The sequence below is a fragment of the Mesoplodon densirostris genome, chromosome 2 (genome assembly GCF_025265405.1).
Source record: "Mesoplodon densirostris isolate mMesDen1 chromosome 2, mMesDen1 primary haplotype, whole genome shotgun sequence".
Taxonomy (NCBI): Eukaryota; Metazoa; Chordata; class Mammalia; order Artiodactyla; family Ziphiidae; genus Mesoplodon; species Mesoplodon densirostris.
The window spans coordinates 44,111,569-44,132,739 of NC_082662.1; the positions used below are offsets into that span (position 1 = coordinate 44,111,569).

Sequence of the window (21,171 nt, forward strand, 5' to 3'; positions counted from 1 at the left end):
ATGCAGCTCCCCTTATAGTAACTCTTCTAATATTCTGCCTATTGGAAAATCAGATAATTAGGTTTGTCATAATATTTCCTAGCAGCTGCCAGTAGAAGAGAGCCCAAAGGTAGTACCTATGAGTAGAGCAGCATTTTTATTTGTGAATAAACTGTTTGGGGATTTGGATATATGGGCACCTTGTACTTTTTTTTAAGGTTCAAAAAATGATTTTTAAGAGTTTCCATTGCAGAAATTTACTTAAGTAAATAAAGTTGATTTTAGCAGGAAGTCCATATATACATGAGAGTAGAGAAATAGAGATAAGGGAAGAAACCTTCCTTAATATTGGGGTAAGCTTATCAGTATTTCATTTTTCACATACAGCTCCCATCCCCCACTGTGATTCATTATCTGGAATTTTCTCTTGTTCCTAGATATTTTTTCTAAAAATGCTTTGTATTTCTTAAAATGTGCTTTAGTTACCTAGGACTTCTTACATATAAATTTTAAACTCAGTGTAATCTTTAGATTGATGAATACTTACCCTTAGGTCCACAGATCCTTATAGGGTCAAGAATAGAACTATATTTCAGTGTAACTAATTTCCTTGGTAATCTTATGTATCCATCCAAAAGCACTCTGAGAAGGGATCTACGACTTTTCATCGGATTGGTAAAGGTTTCCATGCCACAAAGAAGGTTAAGAATCCCTGAGAGGCAGTCTCTGAGTTGCAGGTAATGAGCTCATATCTCTGCTGCCAGAAACCGCAAAGCCTTTGGGGTTTGAACCACAGAGTTCTGATAGGTGTGTGGTATAGGTATTCAGTTAAATTTTGCTGTTGCAACACTGTTAGGTAAATTATCAGACCTTATTTAAGATTAGATAGTGTGAAATAGAGCCATTTTAAAATGGCTGAAATTCTGAAACCTATTGAAAGTTAACTTGAAGTATAATTTCTTAGTCATAGATGAAAAACATTGTATCGTAGGAAAACAGTAGTATCATAATCTCAAATTGCTTAGACCATGGGTTCAGATATTTTTTTGGCAACTCAAAATAGAAAAAATACATATTATACCATGTTTCAGTTTGTAAAAACGGAAACAAGTTTCATAAAACAGTATTGACCCTTACTATTATATATTCTGTATATTCTATTTCATTTTCTGAAAAGTCCTAGCTTTGACCCTCTAAAACTTATTTTACAGTCCACAATGGTCATGACCTGCAGTCCAGAGAAAGACTCCAAGATATTGTACCAAAAGGATAAGATTATGAAATACATTTAAAATATTTTTTATGTCTGGCATTTCAAACAAAATCCCTTAGGAATTCAAACTTGCCTCTCTAAAAAGAGCATTTTAGAGAAGTGGGTACATGTTTGTACCCTGGGAATAGTCATTAAGATGCTTGTGCCAGGTTCTTTACATTTCTTATCTTTATTAAGGATTTTGGACTTTATACTAGAACAGAGGAAAGCTAGCCAGTGAAGGATTTTAGGTGGGGTTGGGAGGGGGGTATTATGTAAATTAAATTAGATTTGTATTTTTAAAGAAGGTCTCTGAGAACAAAGAGTATGTATACTATTTAGGAAGCCACTGCATTAGCAGATATTGTTAGCTAGGGTGTTGGCAATAGAGATGAAGAGTTATAGATGAATTCTATTGATATTTGAGAGACAAAAACAGCAGAACTTAGTAATGGATTGTATGGTAAGAATTTTTCCAGGAGATTAAGATATAGAAACATCAAGAACAGATTATTTTGGGAGAAGATCGGCTGTGAAGCAGGGGAGGGGTATAGGAATAGGGCAATAATTAGATGTGGAATCGACGGTGGATTAGTTTGTTTTAATGAGAAAGACTTATGTTTATAAGCTGATGGGAAGGATGCAGTGAAAAGAAGTTGAATATGGAGAGCAGCAAAAATCTGTAGTATAAGGTTTCTGAGAAGGTGGAAGCACATGGAATCCAAACAGAGTTAGTAGGGTTGGCCTACACAAAAGAAAACAATCTTTAAATTTATTTTTTAATGATTTTAAATAATATATTCATGTGGTCAAATTCTAGAAAAGTATGGATGAGACATCTTATTTGTTCTGTAGCCACTCAGTTCCACATCCAATAGGCAACTAAAGTTAATGTTTTTTGTATATCCTTCAAGAGATTTTATACACATGCAAACAAATACAAGTAGTCCTCCTTGACCCCTTTAAACAAAAAGTAGCCCGCAGTACAAAACAATTCTGCATGTTGCTTTTTTTCCCACACTGTATCTTGAAGCTGTTTTCCTATCAGTACATAAAAAGCTTCATTCTTCTCTAGGGCTGCATAGTATTCATTGTGTGTACTGTTATTTATTTAATCAGTTCCCTATTTGATGGACATTTAGGTCATTACCATTCTTTTGTTAGTGCCTCTATTTTAACAAGATGAAAAGACTAACTGGAGATAGGTGCACCTGTGAGCAGGACTGTATGTTTGACTCTAAAAGTTAAGTGGTCCAAATGATCTGGATACAGAGAGGTAGGTGGTCCATTTTTGGGCCAGCAGACTGAACTTTAATATTCAGGTTAAAGAGCTGATATGTGGAGACTCACTTGCTCAAATAAGCAGGAATTAAAATACCACATCTAGGGAAATCTGGCCAGGTCAATAAACTAGATGGAGGTAAGGGAGTCAGTCACTAGACCAAAGTTGGAGACAATAACCAGGAAAACTCCTTAAACTACATGTTTGTCAGTCAAAAGTCACTTTCAGAAGTCACCTTTTGATAGTGAAGAATTAAGACTATTTTTTGGTAGCCTCACATTAGGACCCTCCATTCAAGGTTAGATAGATCTAGCCCATCTGAAGTGAAGGGCAAGGAGTCCTTTTTAGGGCAAAGACTGTGTTTTGAGTTCAGAAGCTCTATGAGAAGGCATTACTGCCTAATTTCCAAAGAATTTCAGTTTTCTACTGTTGTGTTTTAGTTACAGAATGTGTAATTTTAACGTAAAATAGAAAAATGCATTAAGTCTAAATTATAAATTTGTTTGCACTGACTTAAGGCACCTGAAAGTGGTTATAATTTTTTCAGTTAACTTTCGTGGATCTGGGAGGTCACTCTCACTGTTAGGTACCATGGGCCAAGTATAAGATCAAATATGAAACAGTACAAAGTCATACGGGTGACAGGTGCTAGAGGAGGCTTGAGGTGAGACAGCTAACTTTTGGTTACAGTTTTGTGAGATGGCTTCTTGAAGGACTGGGTGTTCAGGTGTCAAAAACCAAGATTTCTTTTATCTCTTTGTTTGAAATGTTTCCTTATATTCCTTCAACTGGTTTTTCTGTTCTGTGGCAGCCATCCAAGTTCACAGAAGTGTCTCTTAACCCTCTCATTATTTATTAACTCTTGGGAAGCTGAAAACCATAAGTCCTCTTCCTGGGAAGATGCACAGAATTTTGCATGCAATTTCAAGGGGTTTATGTACCCCCCTTAAGCCCAGATCTCAATTAACAACCTCTCGTCTATCATCTCAAACTTCTGTTCTTACTTTCTTTCATTGCCTTCTTCATTATATCTTGTCTACTGCTGCCAGGTCTCCTATTAAACAGTGATCCCTCAGTGCCAGCTATTTAATATAAAGAACAAAAATTTAAGAACATTTGATGTCCTGTACTCTTGGATGTTTGACTGAATGGGTGTGATAGGGTCACACAGCTATTTTGTAACACCACAGTGAGCCATGTTTTCCTGACTTATGGTACACAGCGTGTATCATTGGATTTCATTACATAATTCTAAACTAGAAGTAGTTTGTATACTTTAAAAACATATTGTGCAATTTAACAATCCTTTTTCTTTGTAGTTTTACAATTTTAAGTATAAAAAACAAAGTTAATTTCCACTGATTTGTATACCTTTGCACTCCAAGTTGCATTGTTGAAACCAAATATTGTTTAGCTAATAGTACCCTACATGCAAGAAACTTAAAAGAATTATGTATGACTGGTTCACTGTATCTTAAAATTGGACTTAATACATACTACAGCATGGACGAAGCTCAAATATATAATGCTCAGTGAAAGAAGCTAGACACCCAAAAAAAAGTCATGTATGTAGTCTGTGATTCCATTTATATGAAATATCTAGAATAGGTAAGTCCATAGATACAGGCTGGGGAAAAGGAGGAATGGGTGGTAACTACCTAAAGGGTACTGAGTTTTATACTTTTATCCCAAATGCAAATATTTTAAAATATGTATAATATTACTCTCTAATATTTTTTGCATACTTTTAGTTTTTACTCAGTGTCATTTTACAAGCATTTTCTCATGTTACTGTAGTTTTGAAAGCTCCAATTTTAAAAAACCATTAAATCTATAAATCTATTAAGTCCATATTACTCTTCTATACATTCAGGTTATTTCTTGATATTCCAGGATAAGTTTCTTGATTCTTGATGGTAGTAGGGGTAGAGGAGATGTTGAGATGTGTTTCTCATCTAGAAATTGTACCAGGGGAGCTTTTATGAAAAAGTAGTGTGTTGACAGTTTCAGTTTGAAAATAAGTTGTAAATAGCTGGCTGATGGGTAGATAGCCTTGCTTAGGGCAACTTTACATTTGGGAACATTAGTATCTCTCTAGTAATCTTAACTTTCGTTTTACTTACATTTGTATTAGGAAGCCTTTTTTTTTTTTTTTTTTGAGGTTCATTAGCAAAAGGACTTAAGCACTCTGTATTCCATATTCTGCTTACTAGTTAGAGATTTCCTGATGACCTGACCCCTGGAATTGAGCTTGAGGGAGAATCTAAAGATTAAACCTGATTTTCTAGTTTAAGACTTGTAGGTGCTGATACTCAGCATAATCTGAGCAGTCTAGTGGACAAGTATCAGCATCTCAGTATTTATTTAATACAGTCTCAAAGTTGAGATCCGAGGTGTCTGTGTCTTAAAGAGGATCACTGTAAAGACAATTATAATTTTTCTTTGTTTTCTATGTTAGGGTATGTTACATGAAACATCATGAACAATTAGAAGGCAAGTATTAAGGATATGGTATTTTTCTTAAATTTTCATTTTCATTAAGACTGGTTGAGCAGTATTTTTTTATGGATCATGCTTTTTAAAATTTTTATTTATTTATTTATTTACTTACTTATTTAGTCTGTGCCAGGTCTTAGTTGTGGCATGCAGGATCTTTAGTTGTGGCATGTGGACTCTTAGTTGTGGCATGCATGCAGGATCTAGTTCCCTGACCAGGGATCGAACCCAGGTCCTCTGCACTGGGAGCATGGAGTCTTACCCACTGGACCACCAGGGAAGTCCCAGGGATACGGTATTGAATGCATAGTCCATTAGAAAATAAGAACCAGCTATGTAGAAGCTTCAGCAGCCGATTTGACTAGAGGACATAGAAAACATACTTGGTCAGAGTAATTTTTTTTTTATGCCTCCTGAAGGGACCACGTTTGCTTAAAATAAGCAGTCTTATAAAATCCTTACTCCTTTAACCTCCTCCCTGAAATATTTCACTAGGCTTCTGGGAAAACTCACATTAAAATATAGGCCTTTTCAAAACAATTTTCAACAGTTGGTGCTGGGACACCTGCATACTCACAAAGAATGAGGTTGGACCCCTTCCTCTCACCATATACAAAAATAAACTCAATTGTTCATATTACCTATACTATAGTTTTAGTAAGAGCTAAAACTATGAAACTCTTAAATATAGATGTCTTCTTGACCTTGGATTAGGTAAAGCCTTCTTAGATATGATACAAAAAGCACAGCTGACCAAAAAATAAATTTGGTGGATATCATGAAATTAAACACTTGTGCTTCAAAGGACACCAGCAAAGTGAAAAGACAATCCATAGAATGCAAGAAAGTATTTGCAAATCATCTATCTGATAAGGACTTATGTTCAGGATATATACAGAACTCTTTACAACTCAGTGAAGATAAAAATCCCAGTTTTAAAAAGGAGTAACAGGGCTTCCCTGGTGGCGCAGTGGTTTGAGAGTCCGCCTGCCGATGCAGGGGACACAGGTTCGAGCCCTGGGCCAGAAGGTTCCCACATGCTGCAGAGCAACTAAGCCAGTGCGCCACAACTACTGAGCCTGCGCTCTAGAGCTCCCGAGCCACAACGACTGAAGCCTGTGCGCCTAGAGCCCATGCTCTACAACAAGAGAAGCCACCACAATGGGAGACCCGCGCACTACAACGAAGGGTAGCCCTTGCTCGCCGCAACTAGAGAAAACCCACACATAGCAACAAAGACCCAATGCAGCCAAAAATAAAATAAAATTTAAAAATTAAAAAACAGATTTTTGCAACTGAAGTTCACCAGTTTTCAGAGGGAATTAATTTTTTTTGATGATGTTAGCCCTTCAAAAAATAACCCTTAAAAAGAGGGGGGAAGGTATCTGTTAGAGAACTTAGTGCAGTAAATGCAATAACAGACTTCCTGAGCTCCAAAGACAACGCTTGGCTGCGACAAACATATTCTTTTTGGAATTAACACCTTTTTAAGCTTTCGTCTTTTAACTCCATAAAGGCTGTGTATATTCTGACTCTGGTTTTGCAAAGAATTCTTGGGCTTATTACTGTTAGCTTTCAAGTTGTCATATATTTGAATCTTCCATTTAAGGATGAAAGATAGTTATTGAAATGTATATTCTTATTCTTTGAACTGGTAAAATTCAAAGATAGGATGCTTAAGTGAGAAAAATTCCAGTATTTTTTGGCTGTAGCAAAGAAGTGGTTCCAACAATAACTCAAGCACTAAGTCAGATTGGATATCTCTAGGCCCACAACTACCGTGGAGATCTGCCCCACTGGTAAGCAATTCTTTGTTAGTAAGTGGGTACCATTTCCCCTCTGGAAACCAGTTTGCTTGATGAGAAGGAAAAGGTGGTCTAATTTAGGTCTCATTCAGTAAAGAAAATAGTGGTGGTGCTTAGGAGACTCTTATTTTAGACAAAATTAACTCAGAGGAAACGTGCTTTATTTTAACGATATACACATGGATTAGAATCAGACAGCTGTCAAGTAATCAAGGCAGCCACTTTCTCCCATTTTTCTTACCCAGAGGCTTCAGGATTTTTCATTTGTGGGCTTTCCTAATGTCTGCTTCACTCAGCATTTCTAATCTGTCTTTAATACAGTTTCCTCAAACCTCAGTTTACACACCTTGTATTTCCTGCTCAATGACCTTTCAGGTCAGTTAATTCAGTTTTCCAATTCTAATTCTCAGAGAAGACAGTCTGTTGTTGATTCATCCTCTCTTCACCAGTCAGGAGGTTGCAAGTCATCAAATGTTGACTAGCCTATGGGTCCACTGGAATGTATGCCTGTCCCAGGAGTTGCCAGGTCATGGGCAATTTAGGGATAGTAGGAGCCATGGGTGAGGTAATCATCTTCTCTTGTTTGCTATATCTCTGTATCCCCCTACTGTAGGGGATTTAGGCTTTGTAAGGACAGACCTCATCTGTCTTGGTCACCACTGTATCTCCTTTGCCTAAAGCAGCATCTGAAATATGGTTGAGTATTCAAGAAATACTGTAATTTGTGCCTAGGCTCAAAATGTGACCTTGATTTCAGTTGTCTTGACCTTTAGATGGATTTATGACTTGCTAATGCTGAGTGCCTGTGGTGATGATGCCTACCAGCTCTCCACCAATTAGGATACTGTATATAACCCTGTATGACAAGTGCTCAGTGAATATTTATGTAATGAATAAAAGAAGCCAACTTTTTCATTTCTTTAAAAAATAAGCAAACAAATAAATGCCAAAACGCCTCCCTGGAAGCAATGCTCTTTTTCCATGCAGATCACTTCGGTTTGATCTCATTAAATAAAACATATCATTTGTCAGTATCATTGATGGGATGCTGGCTTTTTTCCCCTCTATGTATAATTGTTATCCTTTATGGTTCAGGAATTTCATTAATGCTAGTCTTTGGGGTTTTGTTTGTTTGGTTGGTTTGGGGGTTTTTGGTCAAGATTCATTGAACATCAGAGTTAGAATATGCATTGAGATCATTTATTCCAAATCCTCCATTTTATGGCCTTATGTTTCAGTCTGGCAAAATTCAGAAAAAAACATTCCCAGTAGGAAACTGCAGCTGGGGAGGGGGTGGTGCCAGCAGCAGTTTGTAAGGCTGTAAGGAGAAAATCAGAAGAGCTGACTCTTCTGGAGGAAAGGATACAGCTTTTGGTGACAAGCTGCATTCTTTGGCAGTGACTTTATTTTTCCTTCACCACAAACCAGACTTGTACTATTTCCAGCCTCAGCACATTATTTAGGCACTTCCCCACTGCATTGTTTTATTTAGTTTCTGAAATTATATCATATTCCCTAACCTGGGTCCAACTTTTAATGCAGTGCCTTTCAGATAGACAAGTTCACACTTTGATCTGTTTCTTTCTTGACTTGTAAGTTCTGAGATTGGGGCCCATTTTATTTTTCACAACATTCATCATTTTATAGATGATACATTATTTATTAACAAACAGTTGGTACGCTTCAGAGATTTTCCTCATCAGAAGGTCAACCTTGCTTTTTTGTGTGACTGACCCTGTCTTTGCCCTTTGCTCTGCCTCAGCACATTTTGTAATCCTTTGTTCCTTGTCTCTTCTACCCCTTTCCGTGATGCTGCATTTCTTTTCCTAACACATTTTAATTTAAATTTTTCCCTTTCTTTAAGGCAAATGCTTTTGCTTGGATTCTCTTTGGGGTCTTTTTGTTTGTTTGTTTTTTTGTTTTTTGCATGAAGACGTAGAGAATTAAAGCATTAAAGAGGAAAAAAATGTTTAAATTTACTTGAAATATATTTGCTTCTCTTACTGTGAATCCCCTCTTTCTCAAAATTTAAACTCACAGGGCAGGTACATGTATGTCTCCTATCAACATTGAGAAAATGGTAGTTAGATAAGGCATTTAAGTAGATGCTGGGGATAAAGGGAAAGGGGGAAGAGATGTGTACCTTGGATGATTAATGATGTCATTATAGGAAGGCCCAGATATTTGAGCCCCTATCGTGGTTGGTACATTTTCTTAGTTATTCCTTATAACATTCTTCTAAGATAGGTATTCTATTCATTTTTCTGATGAGGAACCTTAGGCTTAGAGGTATTAAGTAACTTGCCTATGGTCACATACCTGATAAGTGCCAGAGGCTGAAATTCTATGATATGTCTGTGTTCCTTCCACTATACTTTTCTATTATTAACCTAGATAGTGGGCATAGAAATTCTGAGCTTGAGAATGATTGTAGAAGTAGAAGGAGATAATTAGTTTGATTTTGGACAAATTGAAGTTACTGGGATAGAAAGGTAGGTTGAAATTTCAGAGAGGCAACAAACCAGGTTATCACTTGGAGAAGGAATGTTGGTTGTAATTTATATCAGGTTTTCCTTTTTGGTTTTATTGTGGCATAATCCAAATCCTTAGCAAAATTTTCATAGCATGTTTACAAAATCCTGATAAGAATATATGACATGGATTACAGGAACATGAGTGCTTTGATTTAAATCATTCAGTTATCCAGTAATGCTTGAATCCCTACTATGTGAAAGATACTGTGCTAGGTAAATAGTATATATTGGTGAGCAAAACAGACATAATCCCTACCTTTATCAAGCTTATAGTCTAGTGGTGAAGGAATACATTAGTAAAATAGTCACGTAATCACCTTTTTAGCCCAGAGACAAAATACTTCATGAATCATATTCATAGACATAGAGATAGAGGTGAGGGCAGCCGACTGAACCACCCTTGAAGGTTGCCAGCATTTATATTAATTAGCAATTTACTACATTGGTGATTTAGATTTTCATAAACCCATTCATTTTGTACTAAGTGCCCTTGTACATTGTAAATGATTAATTTGTAAACGTTATTTTTCCACAGGTCTTCAAAATCATATTTAGTGTTCACTTTTTGGAGGGATTGGTGGAGATACTATTATTATCAGTCATTCTTAAAGAATATACTTAGCAAAGCAAAAACAACTCTGTAATCCCAGTGTTATAGCATGTATACTAACTTTAATAAGTATAGAAACACTGAAATGAGAAGGAACACGGGAGTAAGTTAATGGGTGACTATTTTTAGCTATTAGTAGATAACATTTTTAGTAGGTCATTTATTCATCTATCCATTCAGTGAGGAGCAAAAACAGACACAATTCTTATCATTGATCTTACAGTCTGGTGGGAAAGACAACATTTAAATTACTATAACTAAATATAAAATTACAAATATGACAGATGCTATGAAGGAAAGTTACTTGTTGTGTAAGAGCCTATAATAGAGGAGAATGGTTAGTTAGGGAAGATTTCTGAAAAAATAGAAGTTGAACTGAGCTCAGAAGGAAGAAAAAAAGAGGTATTTAAGCAGAGAGATGGTGGAGGAGAGTGTTTCATGCAGAGAATACAGCAGGTGCTATGACTTCACATAAGAGAGATCATGCTTCTTTAAATATCTGAAAGAAGGCCAGTGGGGCTAGAAAGCAGTGAGTGAGTTGTTAGATGAGGAAGGAGAGGGTGAGTGGTAGGTAGGTAGGTGTCCAGACTATGCAGGGCTTTGGAGGTCTTATTAAGGACTTTGGACTTCATCCTAAGAGCAGTGGGAAGCTATTGAAGGAGTTTTAAAGTATGTTGAGGAGGGCATAGGGTTGGATTTGTTTTGGAAAGATTGCTGTAACTTCTGGGTAGAGAACAAATTGAGATTTTCCTAACTAATATTGTACACCAGGAAAGAAATGGGAACTTAGACTGGAGTATTGGCAATAGACATGGAAAGAAATGAACAGATTCCATCAGCATTTCAATAGAAAATAAATTCACTAGAACCCGGTGATGTATTAAATATAGGAAGGTAAAGGGAAGGGAGGTACCAAGGATGTTTCTGTCTTCCAGAACTAGAAAGGTGGTTGTGTCATTTACTGAGATAGGGAAGAGGACCAGGTTTTGGAGGGGAGTTCATTTTTGGACATCGAATTAGAACTATCAAAGTAGAGCCTGGAGTTTAAAAGCGAGATCTAGACTGGAATATAAATTTGTGAATCATTTATATCTAGGTGGTAGTTTTAGCTGTCAACATGGATATAGTTTTGATGAAGAGTATAGGGCAGTAGAAGAGACCAGGACAAAAACAGTCACACACTCCAAATATCATCACATCATGAGGTTCTGGGGATTAGAATTTCAGCATAAGAATTTTGGGGGACACAGTTCAGCATATAACCCTTCTATGTCAAAGGTGTTTTTCTCTGTGCTAAATAATAAATGTTCAAAATATTAGTTCCTTCAAACTTGCTTTGAAAAAAGGAATAACAGAAGTACTGTGTAACTGCCATTGTCAAAACACACATTTTTCACAAAGGAGCATTTCTTTTTTTTTTTTTTTTTTTGTGGCCACACCACACAGCATGTAGGATCTTAGTTCCCCGACCAGGGATCAAACCCATGCCTTCTGCAGTGGAAGTGCGGAGTCTTAACCACTGGACCGCCAGGGAAGTCCACAAAGGAGCATTTCTAATGAACATCACCAAATAAATTGCTTGAAAACAAAGGAGTCAATGCAGGCACTATCCATCACTCTTTTTTTGGGTGGGGGAGGCGGGTAAGTGCCAAACCCGAGCCCCGTGCAGTGGAAGCGCAGAGCCCTAACCACTGGACCACCAGGGAATTCCCCCTATCACTCTTAACATTATCTAGAATGATCTTCAGTTCCATTGGAGGATTCATAGTTCTTAGCATATAATTGTAATCATAGCTATGATTTATTACTGCAAAAGACCACAAATCAAAATTGGTAAAGGGAAAAGGTGCATAGGTCCATAGGAAAGGCATAGGCTTCTAAGAGTTCTCTCCTAGTGGAGTCACACGGAATGTGCTTAATTCTCCAGCACTGAATTGTGCCAACATGTTTGAAGTGTTGTCTACCAGGGAAGCCCAAAGTACTGAGCCACTGCCTAACGTATAACAAAATTCTAGACTCCCAGAGGGAAAGCAGGTGTTCAGCACAAATCGTACTGTTCACACAAAGCGTTTAGGCACAGTGAGCCATCAGTTAGGGAGTGTTGAGAACTGCCCCAGAGTCCAGATCTTTTCAACAGTGCTGGTTTTATATCCCCGTCCAATCTTCCATTCAGTGTCTTCTAGCTGACAGGAGAAACAAGTTTACATTTTGCCACCTAGAAATTACCATTGGATCTCTAGTTACTAAATAGTAATTCATACTTAAGGTCATTTTTAATAAGTATGATGGGAATTAAAACTAGGTGTGTGTGGTAAGAAGGGTGAGGCTATCTTTAAAATATCAGGAGCTCTTAGTCATTTTCTTCCCTATAGCGGGTTTCTGAAAAGTTGCATATAAACTGAAATTAGAATGGTGAATCACTTAAAATATCTAGAGGGTTTCTTTCATTTAACGAAAATACATCCATAATGTGAATAAGAGATAGGGGTTTTGTTTTTCTGTCTATTAATATGCTTCTTCGTAAGGTAGAGCTTTCCTTTTCTGTTCTGCTTTCTGTGTTCCCTGTTCCCATATGTGAACCACAAGACCAAAGAAATCTAGCCTCTTAAAAAGCACATGCTTAGAGACAGTTAAAGTCTTTTTGTTTGTAGTATAGGTCTTTTTGTTTGTAGTAGGTATGTTCAAGGATTAAGGAGTACCTCATTACCCACAGTCTTGTACTAATTGTTCCGCTGACTTCCGTTATGAGTCATATCTTGATGTGGATGGCAGCTCATCAAGACTGGTCAGTTGGTCTGGGACTGAGAATAATGAAAGGTAGTCTAGACTGGAAATCATAATTCAAGGGTTGAAATCTGACCTGGCGGGGGTTACAACAGAGGCCGAAGAGGTTCTTGTATTCAGAGACAAGCCAGAAAGATAGGACCAAAGCCAGGGGCAATAGTAGTTAGCTTCAAGTCTGCAAACCAGAGTCATTTGATGTTGGAGAGAAAGCAGAGGGTTAGAATAACTTACTCACTGCAGGAAGTATCAGAGACTCAAATCTTATAATTTAATTTTTCAGACTGAAAATTCCATATTCATAAATAGCAGTGTTTTAAAAACGGTATTCTATTGATTCCTAGGATTCTGAGAAGGTACCCCAGGTAGGAGTGGGGGTGTGGGATTCTGTTTTTCTTTCAGCAATAGAATATATTTTATGGGGCAGTTTCAAAATGGATTTGATGTTCTTTGAAATTCTTAAATTTTAGAAGTTTTTGAAATGATAAAACCTTTATTGAAGATGAAAGATCTTTATAACTTTATTAGAAATTCTTTATTTTGATGGCTTTCTTAAAATGTCATTTCAATGTAATATAAATGGACAAGGTCCAAATCATTTAACTTGGAGAATCTCCTTCCTATCCAGCAACCAAGCATGATGTAGTGGAAATTACCAGCTTAAAAGGGAGACCAGAATTCTAATTCCAACATTGTCAGTAATTTTGTGACTGTAGGCCAAGCCTGGGCCTATAAAATGAGAGAGTTGTTCTTAAGTGAATTTCTAAGATTCTTTTTTGACAAGTTTTACTTACCTCTGTCATAGTCTAGTCCATTTCTTCTTTTTTTAAAAAAATTGTTTTATTTCATTTTCGGCTTTATTGAGTTATAATTGACATACAAAATTGAAAATTCAGTCCATTTCTTAAACGTTGCAATGCTTTTCTATAGTCACATACTAGTAGAGACAGAATAATATTGTAGCAGCTAACATTTATTTAGCTAACATTTATTTAATGAGCTTTTGTATGTGTGTCTCATGCTGTACTGGGACACCAGTTACAAGTCTCTTTTAATTCTTACAGTAGTCCTGGTACTTTACACATAGAGAAACTGAGTCTAATAGAGGTTAAGTAAATAACTTGGTCAAGTTCTTATGCCTGATAAGTACCAGAGCAGGAACAGCCTTTTTGACTCTGAACTATGAAACTTTTCTGCATCGAAAGTTAGCCTCCTAGGTATAAAACCTTAAAGAGGTGAATTTCTAAACCAGAGGTGCAACAGCCATTTTTATGATCTTTAATAACAGAAGGGTCATGTAACTTTTATATGCACTATAAAGCCTGGTCAAAGTTATTTTTCTAGTGCATAAAAGATTCTCTGAGTTTGACCTACAAACTGAAGATTTTTGTATATATACAGACTTGTTTAAAAGGAAATATTTGTTAAAAAAATAACTTTTTATAAAGCAAAAAATTGCCTGTAGTCACAGTGGTGTAGATATATAGGGCTGAAAGAAAGTTTTCATACTGTGCTAAAGAAATGCAGTTTTGGGCTCCCCTGGTGGTGCAGTGGTTGAGAGTCTGCCTGCCGATGCAGGGGACACGGGTTCGTGCCCCGGTCCGGGAAGATCCCACATGCTGTGGAGCGACGGCCCGTGAGCCACGGCTGCTGAGCCTGCGTGTCCGGAGCCTGTGCTCTGCAACGCGAGAGGCCACAACAGTGAGAGGCTCGCGTACTGCAAAAAAAAAAAAAAAAAAAAGAAATGCAGTTTTTAATTAGTTAATTAATTAATTTTTGGCTGCATTGGGTCTTCGTTGCTGCGCACGGGCTATCTAGTTGCAGTGAGCAGGAGCTACTCTTCGTTGCAGTGCATGGGCTTCTCATTGCAGTGGCTTCTCTTGTTGCGGAACATGGGCTCTAGGTGCGCAGGCTTCAGTAATTGTGGCACACGGGCTCAGTAGTTGTGGCTCTCAGGCTCTAGAGCACAGGCTCAGTAGTTGTGGCGCATGGGCTTAGTTGCTCCGCAGCATGTGGGATCTTCCCAGACCAGGGCTCGAACCCATGTCCCCTGCATTGACAGGCGGATTCTTAACCACTGCACCACCAGGGAAGTCCTGAAATGCAGCCAGTTTTGTACTTCACTTCCTCTTTGAAAGCTAGTTATTGACAGTCTCTTCTCACTTGATGACTGCACTTGTTAAAAGTTTTACTGTATTCTGTATAATCGTCTTAATTCTTTTATAGGTAGACACCTATGTAATTCAACTGAGGCTAGAGGCAGAGTCTGTCAATATTGGGTGGTAGGGAGGAGGATTGGGGAAAGCTTTAGGTCAACAAGCTGCTAGACGAGGTAGAATTTGGACCAAGGGACCTGCAGGGGATACTAGAGGGGATAGCAAGAACAAAGCCAGTAAGATGGACAAGCATGAAACATAGGAAACAGCTAATTGGGCTGCAGTAATAAACAGCTCTTCGAATGCAGTGTTAATAGTTATAATAGCTACTGTTTATTGAGTTCCTGCCATTCCAAGGTTCACCATCTTTCTCATTTAAGTCCTATAGCAACCATATAAGATAGGGTAACCCAGATAGGTTAAATCACGTCAACATGGTCACTCTGTGAAGTGGCAGAGAGGTGACTTTAACCCAAGGTTATCTGGATCCAAGAACCATATTAATAATAAATCTTCTTTGCATGTAATATGAACTAAATAAATATTTGGATGAAGAATATAGTTCTGATAAGCACTTCACATGCTTGGTTATTATTTCCTAAATCATGAGCTAGAAGTATGAAAGTAACCATTAATGATTTTATGTGGAAATTCATAAAACATGAAACTTTGAAATACTGACATTTTACCAGAGAATGTAATCTTAATTATTTGATAAAGGATTTACTGTGTTTTGAAATCTTTAATTACAGATTTGTTCTGAATCTCAGAGAAAAGAAATATTTAAAGTCTTAAGTTGAACTGCCTTTGATAAGAAACTCAATAATAACTACTGTCAGAAAAGGGGTTTATAAGAATAAGGCTAATTTAAAGGGACATAATGGTATCTTTAAGCGACATTGTAGTGAAGTGCCTTTTTCCTTGAATTAGATATTTCAGTATTTGAGCCTACTTTATATGTATCTGAGACTTTCCCCTAAAATTTCTCTTTGAAAAGGATATTTATACTTGAGCCCTTATGAAGTCTCTAATTATGGGTGCATTCTTTTTTCTTTCTTTTTTTAAATTAGTTTCTGCTTTATAACAAAGTGAATCAGTTATACATATACATCTGTTCCCATATCCCTTCCCTCTTGCGTCTCCCTCCCTCCCACCCTCCCTATCCCACCCCTCCAGGCGGTCACCAAGCACCGAGCTGATCTCCCTGTGCTATGTGGCTGCTTCTCACTATCTATCTACCTTATGTTTGGTAGTGTATATATGTCCATGCCTCTCTCTCGCTTTGTCACAGCCTATGGGTGCATTCTTAATTATTTTATTTTGAACCCCAGAAGCCATTGGCTCAAAACAGCTTCAACTGATGCTAGTTCTGAATGCTTATGGAGGTTATTTCACAGAATTTTTTTTTTAAAGCTTAACACAAATTTATCAATTATTCCTGGAGACATAATCTCATACTTGCAAATATTGGCTGTCATTGTAAATGAGTGCTTAAATTGTAGAAATTATGAGTGATCATATAGGATGAATGAAAATAACATTTTCTAATGTAATGTGATTAGGTAGTTGTGATTTAACATAAATTTTCCCATGGAAACATCATACATGGATTGAAAGTGTTATGGTTCAGTTTATGCAGTAGAGATGTTGTCTGAAACACCATATTAGGTGGCTCAAAAATGGTTTTAGCCACAATGAAATCATTAGGTCAGAGATGCACTGTTTCCCTCGTATTCATTGAGGTCTCTTCCCAAATGTCTCATCAGAGAGATTTTTTCTGAGTATCTTACCTAAAGTAGCATTCAATCTAGGAACCTGCTTTTGTTTACTCTTCACTCCCCATCACCTCGCACATAATAGATACTCAAGTATCTGTTGAAAGACTGTATAGAGTGTGAATAAAGTTATCTCATAAATATGAGTAGGAAAAAAAAGCAATACAGTTGACCCTTGAACAACACAGGTTTGGACTGCACCGGTCCACTTATACACAGATTTTTTTTTCAACAAATACATACTACAGTACTACATGATCCATGGTTGGTTGAGTCCTTGGATGTGTATTCCATTTGGAAGGAAGGTGGCCTCATTTGGCTCACTGGATTATCATATCTAAATATGTATCCAAAAGCCTAAAAGAAATTTTACAGAAGTTTATTGCAATAATGTCCAGTCTTTCCAAATAAATAATAAATTAATGTTAAGATTGTTGTCTGTATGGAAAGAAAAAGTTTGAAAATAAGAGGAATCTACAGTGGCCAATTCTAATGTAAATAATGATACTGAGGCCACAAAACTCCATTGTGGCCTACAGAATATTGAATACAGTCCATTTGGTTAATTAATTAGTTACATTGATTTATCTTTTTGTGTATCAGGAATGAATATGTCTGTGTTATATGGTTTTCCTGTAGAAATACTTGAAGTAACATTCCATTCCAGTTTTTCTGTAAAGCTGTGTTTCAGTATCCTTTAAACGTAGGTCAGATATGCTAAAGTTAAGGCAGGGTAAAACAGAATCTCATGCTACTGCATACTTTTCCAGTCTCCTTCTCCCCAAGGCCCCCTCCCCCAGCCAAAAAAGGAAGAAACAAAAGGAAAACACTACCCCAGAAAACAAATTCTTAAAAAATAATTCTTTTCTCCATTTTAAAAAATTTAGGAACAAGTTCCAGTTCCGGTCTATCATCCAACACCTAGCCAGACTCGCCTAGCAACTCAGCTGACTGAAGAGGAACAAATTAGGATAGCTCAAAGAATAGGCCTTATACAGCATCTGCCTAAAGGAGTTTATGACCCTGGAAGAGATGGATCAGAAAAAAAGATCCGGGAGTAAGTTTTAATTTATACATATTTCAAAGATCTATCTTCAGGGATCTGATTTTTAAAAATACTCTCCTGCATTTTGGAAGTCAGATGTTTAATCAGTTCTTACCAGGAAATGTTTAGATGTAGCAATTAAGAAGAATTTTCATGTAAAAATAGCTAAGAAATAAATGATGGTGTGAATTCTGACCATTTTATATGTTGCCTCTGTCCATTTGGATGACAGTTAATGTCAGTTAAAAATGATTTACCTGTGTAATAACTGTGAACTAGTACCAGCATTGCTGGTGGCCTAATCAGTTGGGAAAGCCATTTGGCCAGATGTCAAGGACTGGCCAAATGGATATCAAGGATCTAAACCCTTTGAAACAGTTAATTCTAGAGATCTATCCTAAAATATGTACCTCACTTCAATCCCTAGAGTTTTATGCATAAAGATAGTCACCATAGTTTTATTTAGTGAAAAATAACAGTAGAGGAATACTTTGGTAGGTTATGTAGCCATTAAAATGGTTTGCTAAGGGTTTTAGTGATATGAGGAAAATCTTATCCATTTCTTAACTTGTAGAATAATTGTACTAAGCCTGATTAGTTAAATATAAGGGAGATTTTGTCCTCAGAGCTCATTATTGTCTGAGAATCCCTAATGAGGACAGCCATTCTCCTTTTAGGTTGAGAATGGTCTTTACCAACACAGACATAAAGTAATTTACTATGTTGTGTTTGGCTCTTTGAGCTGTAGCACCATTTAGGGCTAGTACTTAAGATTATAACCTATCTAGAATATTGACTGCTGAATTGGGTTGCTTCTTGAACCTGTAGAAGAGTGCAGTGAGCTTGAAACTGGGGTTATTGAAGAGAACTTTAGCCTGTAGCAGCCTAGTAAGTAGGCTGAAATTAGTGGTTCTGTATTTACATACAGTTATTAAAGTGAAAACTATATGGGCTTACACTAAAAAAGCAGTTCAAATAAAATTAATCCAACATGGTTTCCTACGTACTAAAGCTTCACATTCTCCTTAAGGTTTCTTCTGTAATATGTAGCTGTTTTACAAGTAAAATTCTAGCAGTGGACTTGATCCCTATGTGATACCTTTCTCTTTGCCCTGTTGATTGCTCTCAAACTCTTCAAATTCCCAGGTGATTGAAATAAGACATTGTGGCTGTGTAACACTTACTAGGAAAAAATTCAATCTGGATGCTTAGGTGGTAGGATGACAGGCAAGCCATTTTCATCTGTTCATATTAACACTGTCTTTGTAATGGGGATTTTAAAGAGTATTCTAGATGGATCACTTCTCTAAAAATGCTTTCTTATTTCTCTCCCTCACCCTCAACAGGTGTGTGATCTGTATGATGGACTTTGTTTACGGGGACCCAATTCGATTTCTGCCGTGCATGCACATCTATCACCTGGACTGTATAGATGACTGGTTGATGAGATCCTTCACGTGCCCCTCCTGCATGGAGCCAGTTGATGCAGCACTGCTTTCGTCCTACGAGACTAATTGAGCCAGGGTCTCTCATCTGACTTCAAGTGAACCATCATTTTTGGTGGTTTTGATCTTTTGTCACTGAGCCCAAAGAGCCAGGGATTAGGAATTAAGATCATGCACAAAAGTCTCCTAAAAATTCCTGCATGGCTGCAGGAATTCCTGAATGGCTGCAGATGTTGGGGAAAAAAAGTATGTGATATTTTAGAAACTTAGGGGGAAAAGTAGGAAGGTATTTTTATGTAAAGCCTTGACCCAGTGTTCAAAAATATAATTGTATTTAGATCTTGTTATTGCTCCAGTACATAGGAATTGTGTAAAGTGTTAAACAGCAGCTGTATGTGTTTAAATTGTGTATGTTGAAGATTAGGAAAAAGATAGTGGTTGTTTTTCCTAAATGAAATAACTTTCTTCTTCCCCCCACCCAAATTCTTTTCTCAAGTTGCTGGCATTTGGGTCAAGGTTTTATTAAAAGCTACATTTTATAACACTGGCACAAAAAAAGTAGTTTTAAGCTTGTTTGCACAGTTCTTTTTTTCCATTGGAAATGGAATTCATTGCCTTAGGTCTTTTTAAATAGTGTATTATTATCGTTGGGGCTGGCTCTATGCTTGAAAACCAGTTTATTTATAACCTGTTATAAGTGCTATATCTGTTTGCAGTTAGGAAATGCAGAATTCAAAGTGATCTCCTAGCTTGTAAGCAAACTGAGATGCACTATCCCTTTTCTATAAAAAAATGAGTTAATGTGTCAAGAAACCAACTCTAGTAAAGTGGGGTTTAATATTACCCTTTCTTATGTGTTTCACCTAATTATTTTGGTTGTTAATATGGTGATAATTAAAAGTCAAGGTAAATTTTAAATATTAAGAATTCTGATTTATTGAGCTTGAATTATGCCACCATGCTTATGTAGAAATGAAAGTGGCACCATGGTTAAACTGAGAAAATTTCACAGTTGCAACAATTTTGATTTATTCTTTCCTGTGACCTCCTTCCCTGTTGTCTTGAACATAGCAAAAGGATACTGCATCTCTTCTTATTGTAGTGCTGAGGTTACTGAAGTTATATAAAACACATCTCTGTTTCTGTTGGAAGGACAGTCCTGCTAGTTGACTGACAATTCTAAGCAGGGAGAATTAAGATAAATGTGTTTCATGTTTTGCACACAAATGCAGAATTTGTATAACCACATGACTTCATAGTTGTGATCTCAAAAAAGAAGGAATTTCTCTTATCTTTTTCTTGCAGTTAATATAAGAACACTGAATCTCTAAGCTTCTGAAGTGTTAGAGGTAGAGATGGTCTAGTAAAGATGTAGTTGTAATGTTTTCTCCATTTAGCATGTGTTTATTTTTCTTTATGTACTCGAAGGTGACGTATTTGTTCAACTCAGTGATATTACAGCTAAAAAATCATTCATTAGCAAAAGGAGAAGCAATCTCAACCCAACAAATCAGAAATGTTTCTTTTTATTTTATATTGAGTTGAATATTTGACTTGAACACTTTTCTAAATAAAAAACACAAGTCTCTCGAAGGGTTCTTCATAATTGCATTATAGAAGAATTTAGTATGTCATAGGCACTTAAAGATTTGACATTCAACTGTAGCAGTATCCATGTTGGTTAATTTTCTTATGAGCCCCATGATGAGTTTAAGAAAAATTGAAAGAAATTAGATGATCAGGTTCTGTTAAATTGTTACATGTATCTTGCTTAAGTTTTTGTTCATTAATTTATATCCAATTACATAAAGCAAATTTGGAGGAAACACCTGAAGTTGTGCAATATTTTCAGCAGTATTACTTTTTCTATCTTTGTGTTTTCTACTTAAACATGATGTCTGTCATCAAGTATTATAGTCACTTTCTTTTTTTCTAGATTGTTAAAATCGGTAAATGAACTTTTTTTTTTAATCATCTTCTATGTTGCTGTTAGTCTTTATTACAAGGCTTC

General features: G+C 36.6%; 1 protein-coding gene across 1 annotated transcript in view; it reads left to right on the forward strand.

Moving 5' to 3' along the window:
- RNF11 (ring finger protein 11) overlaps positions 1 to 20,753 on the forward strand; it is a 37,992-nt gene extending 17,239 nt beyond the window's left edge. The window contains exons 2-3 of the mRNA XM_060083440.1: positions 17,558 to 17,727; positions 19,062 to 20,753. Of these exons, the coding sequence (XP_059939423.1) occupies positions 17,558 to 17,727; positions 19,062 to 19,233 (342 nt within the window). The 3' untranslated portion in view covers positions 19,234 to 20,753. The remainder of the gene's footprint in view (positions 1 to 17,557; positions 17,728 to 19,061) is intronic.
- Positions 20,754 to 21,171: the final 418 nt, after the last annotated feature.